At 34.2% G+C, this 16,681-nt stretch overlaps 1 protein-coding gene and 1 long non-coding RNA gene across 3 annotated transcripts in view; one reads left to right on the forward strand and one right to left on the reverse strand.

Annotated features, from left to right (window-relative positions):
- Positions 1-2,045: 2,045 nt before the first annotated feature.
- The window catches only part of Rasa1 (RAS p21 protein activator 1), an 82,206-nt gene continuing 67,570 nt past the window's right edge, over positions 2,046-16,681 (reverse strand). For both annotated transcript variants that reach the window (XM_076927104.1, XM_076927103.1), the window contains 10 exons: positions 15,943-16,115; positions 15,333-15,492; positions 14,072-14,214; positions 12,796-12,911; positions 11,970-12,056; positions 9,035-9,102; positions 6,738-6,826; positions 5,573-5,650; positions 4,004-4,138; positions 2,046-3,183 (listed from right to left, as the gene is read on the reverse strand). In XM_076927104.1, coding sequence (XP_076783219.1) covers positions 3,100-3,183; positions 4,004-4,138; positions 5,573-5,650; positions 6,738-6,826; positions 9,035-9,102; positions 11,970-12,056; positions 12,796-12,911; positions 14,072-14,214; positions 15,333-15,492; positions 15,943-16,115 — 1,133 coding nt within the window. In that variant the 3' untranslated portion in view covers positions 2,046-3,099. The remainder of the gene's footprint in view (positions 3,184-4,003; positions 4,139-5,572; positions 5,651-6,737; positions 6,827-9,034; positions 9,103-11,969; positions 12,057-12,795; positions 12,912-14,071; positions 14,215-15,332; positions 15,493-15,942; positions 16,116-16,681) is intronic.
- LOC143440367 (uncharacterized) overlaps positions 11,014-16,681 on the forward strand; it is a 36,899-nt gene continuing 31,231 nt past the window's right edge. Inside the window, exon 1 of the long non-coding RNA XR_013108102.1 lies at positions 11,014-11,826. This is a non-coding gene — a long non-coding RNA (uncharacterized LOC143440367). The remainder of the gene's footprint in view (positions 11,827-16,681) is intronic.

Raw genomic sequence — 16,681 nt, forward strand, 5'->3', positions numbered from 1 at the left:
ATATAGCTTCAAAAGAGGCTACCACCTAGCTTGAATATTCATAACCCACTAGGATTAGTAGCACACCATGTCCTCCTATAGTAGACAAACTATCATAAACAAACCTTCGCAGTTAGAAGCACTATATCAGAAAAACACAAAACTGAGAAATAGGTAAACATTTGAAGAGCTAAGGAAACAGGTTTCCTCTTCCAGAAGCTCTTACAGATGCTTCTCAATGTTTTTCCAGTAGACCGGACTATTTATGAATTACTACTAAGCTGTAGAATGTACTGGGCACTTCCTTAGTACTTAGGCACTAAATTTTATTCCAAGCAGGTTTAAATAAAAGTAAAATTTTTGAGTATAGATAATAAACCTCAAATTACTACAGAGAAGTCATAACAAATGATATAGTCAATTTATCATTAAATGATCATCTCTCAGTAAATCCATATAAAATGGGCATTATATAGTGTGACTAGGAATTTGTAGATAAATTACATTCAAAATTTAAAATGAAATAACTTAATATAAAAACCCAAAACATATGCCTCTATTCTTCTATGACTTTATTTATTTACGTGCTATTTTCCCAAACAGAGATGGGGAAAATGATAACCCCTGCTTCTGATAGGATTAGTCACAGCAGTGCTTGACATACAGTGTGTGTGCTGTATGTCAATAACAGGTGTTACATTTAAGGCCCAACTGCAGATAGATATGTGTATATGAGACCAGTGTTCTGTTTTGATTTTTCTTTTTCTGGAAAATGGGCTTGCTACCTTGAATCTAAATTTACCCAGCTTAATATTCCAAGATACACTTCCCAGGAGGGTAGGTAGCATTTTAGTTATGTTTCTAAGTGGTGATGTTTACTCTATATGCATGTTCATCTCTAGTAATTGTTTTTATGGCTTGTTATAAAGTAGGGCTTTATGAAAGTAGAGTAAAAACTAACACTTACATGCCCAAGTGTAGTTCAAGGTAAACAACATGCTAGACTATTGACAGAACTGCAAATGCTCGCAGTATGTCTCTGTTTTTCTTTCAGATCACTAAAAAGTTTGGCATCAGTGCAAGGGGCACACGTTTCTCTGAAAATTTCCTACCCAGCCCCGTTAAAAATAAATTTGAAAGATTTTATTTCATCACTGCCTATCCAGTTACTACAGGGCCTAAGCAGGTAAGTAACAAGTTTCCCACTCCAATTTAAGAGACTAAGCATGTCAATAAAATATAAAAATAAGGATAAGTCAGATTTCTTTTAAAATAAATGGTAGAAAAGGGAGAAGTATGTCAGGTTAAAAAAAAAAAGGCAGATAACATACAATCAGTGAGGACAAACTAAAATGCCTCAAACTAAAGTCTGGATCTTTCCCTGTTTTCCAAAGTCCACATTAACATTAACTTGTCTGTAGCCCTTCCACCTTATAAACTAAGGACAGCGATGAGTTACTGTTTTAATGCGGCCAACATCAATAATGGGAACTGTGCTGACAAAGCCAAGAAACACAGGTTTTTTTTTGGTTTTGTTACTACAGCTAACTTGACTGAAGCTATGTGAGGACAGTAAATTTACCTTTATGGCAGTTTTCAGCCCTATATGCAAGCTAGGGAAATCTCTCAATAATATTCTGTAGAATACAATTTAGGCCTCTCAGTTTGATCCTCAGCAAAGGGAAAAATAAACCTTGATTACTTAACATCTTTCCCTGTTCACAATATCTCTTGGGAAATGCAATCAAAGGTTTTATGGATTTAGACCTTTAGAAAAACATTTTATTGAGGAAACTTTATTAATACCTTAATACCTCCCTTAGTGGTTCTTGAAAAAAAAACTATTTTGATTACTAAAAATACTGCGGTACATACCGTTTTTAAGTCTGGTCTTCAAGAAAATACAGGAGAGAAGACATGTTCCTTAACAAGTTGTATATTGAGTAAATAAATGGAATTTTGTGAAAGAAACAATAAAAATCCCCGATTTTACTTTGATATTAAAGCTTGAACTATCACTAAAGTAGAAAGAAAATTATAATAAAGTTAAATAGTAAGCTAATCAGTTATGCAAGCTATCCCTTAGTTTATTTTAACTTAACCCTTGTGAATATTTCACACAAAAATACATACACAAGAGCAGATGAACTATACAAACTAAATACCCAGCAGAAAAACAAGTACAAATTAAAAGACGTGTAAGATGTTAAATGGCTGATGAGGTTGTCTGGCATAATCAAAGAGACAACCAAAACCATCTTAGAATTGACAAAAGTATTCTAGCAGTTTGTTTAAACATAAAGGACATCAGCAATCTATAAAATGGTCAAGTAGGTAACATGCAATAATTGGTACAATGACCAATAATATTTATTGAATTTCAACTATTTACTGTTGTAAACATTTTAACAAAAGCATGAGATCTAAATACAGTCTTTGACAATTCCAACAAAATAAGTGGTATGTTTAAAAAATAAAGCTGATGAGCAATAGATTCATCGATTTTATATAGTCTTTCAACAGTTCCAGAAAGAATAGCACAGTATTTTTAAAAAGTATACAGCAAGATTGTTCCTATTATAATGTCAAACTCTGGAAACTGTAAATACAAATAAATTCAGTGAACAGTTGAATGGTCATGTTCATAGGGAAGAAATTACAGTAAGAACTGTCGTGTGATCCAGTTAAATTCGGTTGTCAGTAAGATGCGTTTCCTTGTCAGTTGATTTCATAGTTCCTATTCCAAGAGACAGCAAAACTTTGGCAATTGGATATACTGAAAATATATTTTCAAAGTTCAAGACACAGTCAGTCATAGCATTTTTGTTGTTAAGGGTGACCTATACACCAAGGCTCAGAGTTTGGTAGCGATTCCATGTGGGAAAAGTGCACAATATTCTGCACAAATAGCTTACAAAGGTCCTGGCAGTTACTCTCCAGCAGAATCTTGGGTTTTTGCTTGCATAGCTCACACATCACTGGAATGTGGAAAGGTGTGCTATTTTTTTTTTTCTTTCTTTCTTTCTTTCTTTTTTTTTTCTTTTTGGCAAGAGCAAAGGAGGACATGGTGATGTGAATTACCACATTGGGCATGCTGAATCCATGCAGAACACCAGGCTGCTACCTGACATCATTGGTTTTTGTATACTGGTTTTGTTTTTGTTGAAGCAGTTCTGTTATTGCCAGAAGCTTTTTCAATACATGCTAGACACAGGAGAAACAGTGGGGGAAAAAAATCACTAAGCAAATAAAGAGTCTAAAATTTCAATTATAGGATTTGATTAATTTTAATAAAAGCTAAATCAAAGCAATGGAATTCTTAAGGTACTAGGATTCTACTCAAGACACAAAAGTTAGTTTTGATTACTTAAAGTGAGTATTTTTAGTTGTAACCAAAATAGAAAAAATCTTACTATGCTAAATTTTGTCATTATAAACCTTGGAAAAAACAATGGCAATGTTTTCCAACTGTACTAATTAGTTAGGACTACTTGGCGTCTAGACTCTCAGGCTAATGGAAATCCATAGTCACCATTCTAACTTCATTTGCAGAACCTCTACTAGATAAGAAGGGAATGCAGTGTGGTCATATTTACTGCCTTCAGAAACCATGGGAGAAATTAATCACTTAGGATGTGTGTATCTTGACTTATACTTTCCTATGTGATTCCCTTTTCTCCCCATTTAACTTCCTTAGCTCAAGAAAGACTATCTCCAATGACTTATCACTAAGTCAATTAAAAACTATTTACAGTTCTGTTGGACAGCAAAAATCTAATGTGTACTAATGTTTTTTAAGGTGTGAGTTATGATCCACACCAACATGAATCACTATAAAAAGTATCATCTCTAGTCATTTTTCACATTTATCATATAGTTCTGTGTTTCACAAGTAATTTTGCTCATGCACTTGGTATGAGAGTAACTAAAAGAATAACATGCCTTACTACTAACAGTACCTCACTTGCCATTTTTACATGCACCATTTATAAAATATGAACATTGCCACTTTGTAAAAACCTACCTGCTGTACACCACGCTCATTACTAAGTGTTCTCAGTTCATCTGAATGAGCTACACAGATCTCATGCAATGCTGCTAAGTCACGAGACAGGTCAGTTCTAGAATGCTCTGTAGTGTCCGGAAGTTCAGGTACATTCTTTAAGGGAATCATAAAACTGCATTTAGAGATAAAAATCCTTGTAGTCTCTTCTAAAGTTATCCTAACTAGGTATATAAAACATTAATTTGTACAAAAATTTTTATTCAAGTAATTCTGCTAAACATAGGTTGTAGAACCTCTATTTACAAAGAAGCCAGGTTCTACACTCTTCCATAGAATGACAATGTGAATTGCTTTTTTTCTTTTGAAATTTAGAGCACATGCTAAATAAATAATATTACAACTTAAAATTCCTAGCCTGAATACCACTATAATGCTCTATCTAAATTAAGCAGCATCTAAATTAAGAAAGTATAATAAAAATTTACTTTGTTTGCAATTTTGATAGACTGTACTCAAGATAATTTCTAAAATATGGGATTGGACATTAATGTGTTTAAGCTTTATAAAGTAATTTAGCCATCATAACAATTTTATAATACTATATGGTTTCATTAAATGCCAATACTATCTTAGGCCTTGGAGTAAAAAGTAGATGTATGTACTCCACTTTTTAATGATAATGCTTGTCACATTTCTAAAAATTGAAAAGTTTAGTTTTTTAAACAAATAACTCAAATACATTTGTTATAACTGAATCACTTATTTACTAAGTTGATTTATTAAGTAATAGATTACAAGGAAAAATACTTGCCTTCACAGAGCTTGTGGGTTAGTAGAAAGGACCCTCCCCCCCTCCAAAAAAAGAAAGCTCAGGGAAAACTAAACTTTATTTATTTTTTATTAGAAATACTCCTAATAGAAGCTTTGCAGAAGTTCACATAAAAGATAGAGCTTATGCTGTTGGGCTTCCTCCTAACCCCAAACTTTTTGTTTGCAAAAGTGGGTTTTTGACATTTGTTTTAAAATGAATCACTGCGTTGGAATACACTACTACAACTGAGTCTCCTACACTTGTGATGACATAAACTTGGCTCAACTCACACATACATGCTAATTTTGGCTTTTTCTCCATGTACACATACCACATTATGAATATATTTACTTTAAAATTCATTCAGTGTTAGAAATGTATATAATGTAGAAAATTTAATTTTACTATTTAGGATCTCAGAATTATGAATATATTCTTCAATTTTGTATCAGTTTAATTCATAAAAGCTCAAGAGAGACATAGTAGTTATACTATTTCATCTAATTCTAACTTTACTTCCAATATAAATGGCTTCAAATCTTGTTTCAGCTACAACTTAAAAGGTTAAATCCAACAATAGCTACAGGGTATGAAAAGACAGTCCGAAAGGTGATTGGTTAAAAGCCACAATCGTGTATGCTTGACATAAATAAGAATAAGTGAAAAAACATTTTGGATAGAAAAGATTTTATTTTGAAGTCCTGGTTTTAAGATCTAAAGGTTATTACTTACATGGCTAACCTCATTCTCAAAGAACTTAAAAGTTAGATACATACCCCAAGTTCATCTAAAAACATGATCATGCGATGCTTATTACTTTTGATGAATGGATTGACACCTTCCATATAAGGCTCCTGAAAAATTAAAAACTTACTTATGCCTTAAAACAAGTGTTTTACAACAAAAACTATACATGTTGCAAGAATTAGTATTTATTCATGTGAAGTTTTCCTTCTAATATAAAGTTTTGTGGAGGAATGAAGGTATTTATTAAATTACAATTAAATTATAAGTTAAAATAATTAAACATATAGCTTGGCAGACACAAACTGTTTATATGTAGATCTAGAGTTAATTACTATTAGGTAAATTATGAAGAATCCAACACATTATAGAGAATTAAAATACAGTGAAAACAAAAATTCCTTATGATTGCAAACCCAAATATGCTTTGGGTTTCAGGTAAATTCAAAAGATAACCCATAAATGTAAACTACTTAAAGTAAAATCTTAATCCACTATAATTTATACTTTCTAGTTAAGTATCAACAACAAGCTTCAGATGGGATAATGTTCAATTGGAAATCCCAAATATGTAGCCATGAAATTTTAAAGAAAAATGAAACAAAGTTACACCCCTAGCCGGTGAACAGAGATAAGGATCTGTGGGACTGAAGAGATGGCTCTGCATTAAGAGCACTTGCTACTCTTCCAGAAGAGGAGCAGGGTTTAGTTGCCAGCAACCATATGATGGCTTACAAGTGTTATGTTCCAGAGAATCTGCTGCCTTCTTCTGGCCTATGTAGGCACAAGGAACACAGTGCACTTAACATGCATGCAGGCAAAACACTCATACACATAGAAGGAGATAAATCTTTTTGGAAAAAAAGAGAAATGAATCTGGCATGAAATAAAAATAACCAATAGTGAAATATATGACAAAAGCTTGAAATGTGCCATTTAATTACTAATCATAACCCTAAGTTTAGGACAAGTCTGAAAGGAAGGGTAAAGAAGAATAAATACCTGTTACATCTGAACATCAGTTAAAGGACTGCATACTGACTAGTGGTATGTACATACTTGTGAGTTTGTGAAGAAATTTGTTATATACTAAATCACAAAAGCAGATAACTATCATCCCAATCGTGTTTTGAAGATCTGATATGTATTTGTGAATTTAAATTTGATTAACATATTTAATTATCAAGATATTTTTACCTTAGCTCCAAACTCCACAAGATTTGCTAAATTCTGCACAGATTTAGCCACTAATGTCAGTGTTCTTGCAGCAATCGGAGATGGGGAATCTAGAAGAAAATTGGGTACAGCCAATGACACCAACTCCAGAGGTTACTTTCAGATAAATGGTCTAACATTTAGCACTTTTAATATTTCTTTAGTGTTAATACTAACAATCCTTTATTCAGAATATATTCAGAACAGTCCTCAAAAATGTATGACCTAATTCAAAAGGACTTGAATTAAAAGGGGAAAATTGAACACACTTAGCAGTGCTTCTTGTTTTGTGAAAAGGACACTACAAACTTGAGTAATTCCCAACTGGTTGATAATATTTCAGAATACTTCAAAAAGCTGCTTTATTGCTAAGAAGACTACACTCACTCTACAAACTTTTTAGGAGAATACTCAAAGCTCATTTCAACCCACATAGGGGAGCATTTTGCAATCTTAGCAATTTCCTATTACCAACATTATTTGAAGGCCACTAGTTCACTTTAAAGATCAGTTTTTGCGTTCATATAGAACTCCCTATAGGGGGCTGGGGAGATGGCTCAGTGGTTAAGAGCACTGACTGCTCTTCTGAAGGTCATGAGTTCAAATCCCAGCAACCACATGGTGGCTCACAAGCATCCGCAATTAGATGTGACACCCTCTTCTGGCTTGCCTGAAGACAACCACAGTGTACTCATATATGTAAAATAAATAAATAAAATCTTTAAAAGAAAAAAAAAAAAGAACTCCCTATAGAACATAGAAAGTGGAATGTAAATGGAAGTATTTGTAGCTACCAAACAGAAACTGACAATTAAGGCCCTACCCATGTTCATGGACAACATTGAGTTTCTAATCTCATGGCTATTTTCTTACCTGAGCTTTACCAGGTACAAGGGGTTGAGCCCAGATGTATACTCTGCCAGCGTTGCACCAGCTTAGTTACATTCGCAGCCTGCAACTATTATATTTTGACTCACTGATTCAAACTGTATTATAAAATCTAACACAAGATTAAAGTGGCAGTTTAAGGCCAATGTTTAGATAGAGCTCTCAAAAAATTCTAAGCCTTTTAATTTTTAAAAAGTTGTGTGTATTTTAGTGTGGGTATGTAGAAATGAGTGCAGCTACCCACAGAAGCAAGACCAGTGTCTGATCCCTGGGAGCTGGAGTCGTAAGCGGTTGTGAGGTACTTGACATGGGTGCTGGGAAGGGAATCCAAGTCCTCTGTAAGAGCAGTCAGTGTAGGATCTTAACACCGAACATGACACTAGCCCCAGTCTTTTATTCTTAATATGCATGTGTTCAATCACTTTAGTAGTAATTAAAAAGTGGCAGGAATGTGGTGAGTATGAAAGTAAAAATATTGAAAAAACTATGGTCTTCCTTTTGTTTTTAAGATCAAGGGGACTCTTTCAGATTAACTCTTCATGCATATGGGCATTGTAGGTACATACTACTGTGTTTAGTGACATCGTCTGGCTACATAGTCTAGGCTTGCCTTGGGCTTTTTTGTGCCTTAGCCTCCTAGGTTCTGTGATTACAGAATTACAGAATGCAGTTCCAACTCAAATAATTTTTTTAATATAGCTTTGAGGTTCAAAGTATTACCATAAAATGATTGCTTCCTTCTATTAATATTGATGGGCTCATTACAACATTAAAGTCATAAACATCAACACTTTCAAGCTTACAAATCTTCAAATTTTTCTGTGGACAATTAGTGAAAAGCAAAATGGGATCAAGCTTATTAAAATGTAAAATGGCTAATGTTTTGTACCTAAAAGAATCCTGGGATATCTCTGTAAATGTTCACAGACTGCTGATGTGGCTGCACATAGGTTTTGACCTGATCGTAGAAGAAAGTTTACTGTAACCTTACAGTAACTTTGATGTAGACAAGGGCCACAAGAGCCCTTCCTTCCTAACCTACAAACACTTGTCAGAGCCACCAGGCCAGCAAGTGTGGTAAACATGCTTGCCACCACACCTGATATCCTGATTTCAATCCCAGGCACTCACATGGTGAAAAGAGACAGTCATCTCCCGACAGCTGACCTCTGACCCCTACATGTACTCAAGTGAGTACAATGTAGATTTTTTTAAAATAAATAAATGAGTCACAGGAACAGAAAAATCTAACCTCTTCAATACTAAAAGACAAGGCAGGGAATAGTGTACCTTGAATTTTTTTTAATTTGATTTAACAGGCAAGTATTTTTATCAAATATTATGAAAATAATTATTTTTTCTCATTTGCAAATCTATAAAAAGGTAATTACCGGAGATGATATTAAACATTCGTGGATTCAGGATAGCAGGGCAGATAAGCCGAAGAAAAACAAAACCACTAATTGGAAAGAAAAAACATTTTTTTTTAGAAAACTATGTTTAAATTATAAATAAAAAGAAATTAAACTTAGAACCATAACTTTTACTCTCAACATACAGAAGCCTAAATAAAGTTATTAAGAAACTTACAAAGCACACTTACAGACTAACTTTGGAAATTTTGCACTTAAATTTCTTACCTCTTTATAGGTTAGTACTTTGTTTCTAACCTATAAATTTGTAAGAGTAAATTAAGTTGGTTATATCAATACTAACAGCATATATAAACATTGGAATACATTGTCATTATAAGTGACTCCTGGATAAATGAAAATGTATTCAATAAACACAAAGTTTTTCAATGATACTACAAATTCTAAAGTTTTCTTTAAAAATTGTTATATTTCAGAGTAACAAAACTTAACATGGCATATCAACAGCTGCCATCAGTTTTACTTTGAGAACTGCAGTTAATGGAAGCTTTTATAGATACCCCACTCTGCTTCCTCAGTCAATAGTATATATGTTGTCATATAAGCTCAATTTTCAGTTCTTAAAAGAACACATGGTAATAATTAACCCTGACAAGCAGTATTCCCGTTTTTTAAATTCTTTCTAGAGATTACTCACACTTAAACACTCTTCACATTTTGATTTTTTTTTCCCTTAGTGAAGGTTCCTGGATAAGGTTTTCTAAAAACATTTTGATACTTTAGTAGGGTGTGGGGACTAGAAACCTGAAGTGGCAACACTAAACCATTAATAAATCTCAGTGAAGAAATCTCTGCTCCTGTGAAGACACCATATCCTGACCTGTCCTAGAGGAACCACTGTACTCAGAGCAGCCAATAAGAACCTTCCCATACAACCTGAAGCCCCAAAGCTGCAGATGCGAGTCTGGGCATTCAGGAGGACCCATCACCCACCAAACCCACCCTCCTGATTAGCACTCCCCTTCTGCCCCTCACTTGGTCCTTTTTGCTGGGGCAGACTCTTAGCTGATCTGCTCCTATAAAAGATGCTCCAATTATATAACAAGGACACATGCTTCACTATGTTCATAGCACCCATATTTATAATAGCCAGATACAGAACCCAGATGTCCTTCAACAGAGGAATGGATACAGAAAATGTGGTACAGTTACACAATGGAGTACTACTCAGCTGTTAATGAATTCAAGAAAATTCTTAGACAACTGGATGGAACTAAAAAATATCATCCTGAGTGAGGTAACCCAATCACAAAAGAAAACACATGGTATGCACTCAATTAGTCCAAAAGCTGGCAATACCCATGATACAACTCACAGACCACATGAAGCTCATGAAGAAAAGAAGACCAAAGTGTGGGTGCTTCATTCCTTCTTAGGAGTAACAAAATACTCACGGAAGCAAATATGGAGACAAAGTGTGGAACAGAAACTGAAGATAGAGCCTTCTGGAGACAGCCCCACATGTACAGACACTGATGTGGATGCCAGGAAGTGCATGCTAACAGGAGACTGATATAGCTGTCTCCTGAGAGGTCTGCCAGAGCCTGACATATACAGAGGCAGATGCTCACAGCTAACCACTGAACTGATCATGTTGTTCCCAATGGAAGAGTTAGAAGACTGAAGGAGCTAAAAGGGTTTCTGGCCCCATGAGGAGAGCAACAATACCAACCAATCAGAGCTCTCAGGGTCTAAATCACCAGCCTGGGAGCACATAGGGAGGGAACCATGGCTCCAGCTGTATATGTAGGGGAGGATGGCCTTGTCAGGCATAGGTGGGAGAGGATATCCTTGTTCCTGTGAAGAATGGATGCCCCAGTATGGGGGAATTGCAGGACGGGGAGGTGGGGGTGGGTGGGGGCACACATAGCAGCAGGAGGAGAGGAGATAGGATAGGGGGTTTCTGGGGGTTGGGGGGAAGTGGGGAAAGGGGATAACATCTGAAGTGTAAATAAATAAAATATCCAATAAAAAAAGGGAAAATGCACAAAGAGGGAAACACACACACAAAACCAAAACAAAAAAAAAAAAATCTCAGTGAAAAAAGTAGTTTTAAATTTTTAAGGTGATTTTAAATTGAGTAATGCATGGGTACTACTTAATTTAAAAGATGATTAAGAGAAATCACCTTAGGCAGTAAAAGCCTCTAAAGCACTGTCATTGTTAATCCAACCAGAGGATTCCCTGTTTTATTAGTTTGACAGTTATACATATTTAAAGCACATAATGTACAGAATAGTGTGCTTTTCATTTTCTGCATTCCTACAATTCTTCAGTATGTTTTGGCACAGCTAACTGATGGGTTTTGGTAGGCTGTTTTATTCAGTGGTAGGAATGAAATCCAGGACCTCTTAGTGTTAAGCTAGTGCTCGACCACTGAGCTATACCCTTAGGCCACTGTTAGAAATTCTTTCTGTCTGTGAGAGTTCTCTTGACAAAATTTACATTAGAAACATGTCTTTAAAACTTGTATTTTCCATTTTTACATGTACTGTGTATTTTCCATACTAGAAAACTGCTGTATTTGATGTATTTCTACTAAATTTCTAGTCACTGTGTACTAGCTGAGATATGCTTACCCAAAATCTTTGAACACTATTAAGATTTTTAGATGGTTTTAGAAATTAAGTGTATAACTTAAAAAGTTTAATCTCTCTAGATCTGCTTCCTCACTGGATAATGATAATGATAGCTGCCAAAGCAGTTCTTAGTATACTATGACCAGACTGAATCAGCTTCAGAATTACAAGGTATGGTTGGAGATTAGTCTGGAATCCTAGATGCTACAAACTAATTAAAATCCAGATGGTTCAATTATTGTATTTCTGCCTACATAAACAGATCAGTGTATGTTGCATATAATGTCTGTGACAAATGAAAAAGTGACTCTTACCTAACAACTCTTGTTCGCATGGTGTTATTTGTAGGCCACTTATGCTGAACTGATTTCTGTAAACACCCATAAATATATCTCAGTGTCCTGCCAAAATAACATAAATGTCTCAATACAGAAATTGAATATCATCATAATAATAATCTACTAGCAGACAAAATTTTAATTTACCTAAACTGTATACCTAGTTTTAATACATTTGGCTTTCTCATATAAATAAGGTTTTGTCAAAAGTAATGAGGAACACATTCAGTAATGGATGTAGAAACATAATCTAGTATGCTTATTACCTCAATGAATTGTAAATTCTCTTAATGAAACAAGTTATTAATTAAAACAGCACATTTTCTATTACTTTGACTCTTCCATCTAAACAACCGAGTTTTCTCACACTAACTTAATCAGACATTAATACTGGTATCTTGTGTACATCTTAAACTTCTTTTGCTTTTGTTTGCTGGAAATTTAATGTTAGGCAAGAAATAAAGACTAAATTTCCAGATACTGTCCTCAGATTTGAGACATGTCAGTCACTCCCTAAGCTAAAATATAAAAGCCAGTCTTCCTTGGTCTACATTACACAATTTAAATTGTAAATACCTGTGTTTAGGTTGACCTAAGCTCTTCCTGCTTCAACCTCTCCAATACTGGATTACAGGCATGTGCCACAATGTCTAACTTCATCTAGCTTCATTAACAGTTACTTCATTCTTTTACTCTCTTTTCCTTAAACATAATCCATCTTTTAAGGACTGAAAGTCCGAGTATAACGCCGAGATAATAGAAATCATTCATTAAAAGACAAAATGAAAATATAATCACTTACGGTGGAAGTATTTCCGAAGCCATGAATATTTTCTCCACAAGCTCTGAAAGTATGCTCAATAGGTGTGCTAAATTAGTGTTCACATCTTCATTTTTTTCTAACTTTGATGGACTTAACTAAGAGAAATACAAATTTATTTTTTGTGATTATTGAATTTCAAGTAAATCATGGTGAATGAGCAGATGTTTTCAAATCTGCTACTTGTTCCACATGTACAAATTAAGTAAGTTTGCTAAAATTCATTCTCAGTTTCTCAACTGACTACCAAACTACTCAGTTCTGTTTATGTTTTAAAGCAACATTCAATTTACTTAGTGGCTAAGGAAAATAACCAAAATATATTAAGTAAAATCATGACCCTTCAAAACTTTTTAAGAACACCTCTCCTCCCCACCATCCACCTTTCCTGTCTGCCAGATTTATCTACAAATCTGAAGGCTATGTCAACTTTCATAGTAACGGTAATTATGTGATTACCCTCAACTCAAATCACTCATTTTGTTGTGGTAGAATTAACATTTTATAGCTCCAAGTGTTAAAAAGTATTTTATTTTACTGAAACTATATCAAGCCTAAACATTTATACTATTCTTCTTTGAAATAACTCTGTAGCATTCATGAAGTAGAATAGTCATGCAAGAGCGATTCTACTCATGATGGTATGGGTTGCCTATAAACTCACAGTGAAACCTTAATCATCTTTAAAAGATTCTTTCATCTCATCCTCTTTTAATTCCTGTCTTCCATAAAATAGTCCAGAAATCCCTCTAAGGAGAGGATGTTATAACATTTTACTAAAGTAAGTACCCTTGAAGTTAGACTTTGGCTGCTGACATAGCACTATCCACATGGGAAATTCCACATCTGACTGCACACAATGGGCAAACCATAAAATAAGCCTCCAAGAACTCATATAAAATTAACCTTAGTCATAAGACTAAGTCCCATTCACAGTATACTTTACTGTATATATGAAATCATCCAAAGTTTTTAAAATAATTTTTTTCAGTAACAGATACTCAACATGTACAACAAAAGTCCCTAGAAAAGTGTTTGATTTATGTTATACACATTTTCTTTAAGATCATTAACATAATAAGAGAATCGGTCAAATAGCTTTGTATGTGCTCAAGGAGAGGTGGATTATAAATATATTAGGGAACATAATTGCATTGATAAATTTCAGAAGTGATGTATTTTCCTAAATATGTAATTTGTTAAAAGTTCTCATTAAAGTATGCTACTTGCTGCAAAGATTAAAACTACAAATTCTTACCTCACATGATTGCTTGCTTTCCATTATCTTTAAAATGGAGTCTTTCAAAGCATGATGAACAAATTGTGTGGCAGTGGCTTTCATATACTGCTCCATCAAGGTACTTGCAAGTGTTGTAGCTCGAAATAGGGTAGTGGCTTCATCTACACAAAAAGAGATGTTTCATTGTATTTATAGAACTGTACTAATATAACTAAGCTGGAAATTAAATTATTTTTCTTCATTAATGTGCTTTTTACATACATATGTTGAGGATAACATGCATGATAACCTTACCTCAGAGTGATTTAAATCATAACTATCATAAGTGAGAAAAAATAAAACACTATCATATTCATATGAGAACTTAAGATTCAAAATAGTTTTACAGTGTGTTGAACACCAGTTTGTGATACATATAGGAACCATATCTTGCTTTGTTTTCTACTGATTTCACAACCCAAAACAATTTCACCTCTGTGGTGGTTTGAGTAAGAAGGGCCCCCTAGGCTCATATATTTGAAGGCTTATTTACCAGGAGTTACAGTCTTTGAAAAGATTGGAAAGATTAGGAAGTTTGCCCTTGTTGGAGGAAATGTTGTCACTAGAGATGGGCTTGAGGTTTCAAAAGCCCACAGCAAGCCCTGAGTCTCTGTGCCTACAGATCAGGATGTAGCTTTCAGCTACTGCTACAGTGTTTGCCTACATGTCGCCATGCTTAATACTGTCATAATGATTATCAATTAAATCTCTGAAACTGCAAGCAAGGCCCCAAGTTAAATGCTTTCTTTTACAAGTGTTACCTTGGTAATGGTGTCTCTTCACTAAATATAAAAATATGTAACATTTTATCTACTCCTTGACAAATTAATTTTTATGATTAAAGAAGGCAGCACTGTCACCAAATCAAAGTGGAGTAAATAGATTAGGAATCTGTGAAAAGCATAGTAATATGTTACAGTGGCCTTGAGACTGATAAACAATCTAGAAATAAAATACACCAGTATATTTTATGACTTCTACTCATGAATTAGTTACTAAGTAAAAACTAAATATCACACCACTGTTGATTACACACTGAGTGATCAGAACATAGAAATCATTTTCTTACAGCTTCTAATATTTATCTGTCATGACAATTAGAAATAACAATCCATTCCCATATTAAACAATCTTACATCCTTTTAAAATGATTTAATAGTTTATTTAATACATTTAAATAAACAGCATACATGTTTGATATATAACTAATTTTTAAAAATATCATATATCCATATATTACCTTCCATACTTATCTCTCTGTCATTTAGTGTGCATAACAACAATGATTCAAGCTTTTCATGAAGAAATATCTTCAGTAGGATGCTGGCCAGTAGTGTTCGGTCTTGTCCACATACGTGTGATAAAGCATAGACTACATGAAGTTCCTTTTGCAATATAAGCTAAAAGTGACATAAAGACTGTTGAAAGTACACAGCAAGAAATAGAACTGAAAAAAACATCTATTGAATAAGACTTAAAAATTGACTTTGTATCCTATATATTTCTAGTCTTTTTTTTTGTTGTTGTTGTTTTGTTTTTTGTTTTTTTGTTTTTCGAGACAGGGTTTCTCTGTGTAGCCCTGGCTGTCCTGGAGTTCACTCTGTAGACCAGGCTGGCCTCGAACTCAGAAATCCGCCTGCCTCTGCCTCCCAAGTGCTGGGATTAAACGTGTGCGCCACCACCACCCGGCATTTCTAGTCTTATTAAAATCAAATCACATTATGTGTTTTACATCTGGCTACTAGTCTGCCATTAATATAGGGCATTACTATTTAACTTAACGGGTTTTCATTAAATAGTAAATATTTTTGTTTAGTATCATGAAAAATGATTAAACTAGTAAAGAATACCTCTTTAAATTCACTGTACTCTTCTTCTGGCATGATTTTCTCCATGGAGTATCGTGCTCGAACACGCAGAGATCCTGGTTCAATACCTTTTAGTGGTATATGGGAACTCAGCAGAAACCATTCATCTGTGGCATGTCCTTTCTGTAACCTGCTCAACTGGCAACGCATAAATACTACAGAGGAAAAACAAATGACTGTATTAGAAAGCCACTATGGCCATATAATACGCTTTTCTTGATAATACTGTTCTGTAGCTTTAAATGCTGTTCATTTCAACACTACCACAAAGTCTACACTTAACTGGTTTTTCCTTCATTTACTGAAGGCCTGCTATATGACATTCTGTTGTACTATGGGAACATGGGATTAAGAAATGATTAAGGCTTAATGTCTGATACGCATACAAAATGTCTTAAGCTATCGGAGAGGATGCAATTCAAGTGCTGCAACAGTGGATAATACTTTTGGACACAAGGATACATAATTCAGCCTGGGGAAGTTAAAAATCTGTTCCAAACAAAAAACTGTTTTAGTTAGCTAGTGAGGTAAAAAGGTAGAACAATAAAGACCAGATCCAAATAGAAAGTACAGCATTTTTCTGTGCCATTATTGGGATATTATAAGTAATAGAGAAATACATTTTTAAAAAAGGTAAGCAATTAGACTAAACACTCTAATCAGAGAACTACAGGTTTTGATCTGTCATAGTACTGCTTACCCTAAAACCATAAGTTGTAAG

This window comes from Arvicanthis niloticus, chromosome 29 (genome assembly GCF_011762505.2).
Source record: "Arvicanthis niloticus isolate mArvNil1 chromosome 29, mArvNil1.pat.X, whole genome shotgun sequence".
NCBI lineage: Eukaryota > Metazoa > Chordata > Mammalia > Rodentia > Muridae > Arvicanthis > Arvicanthis niloticus.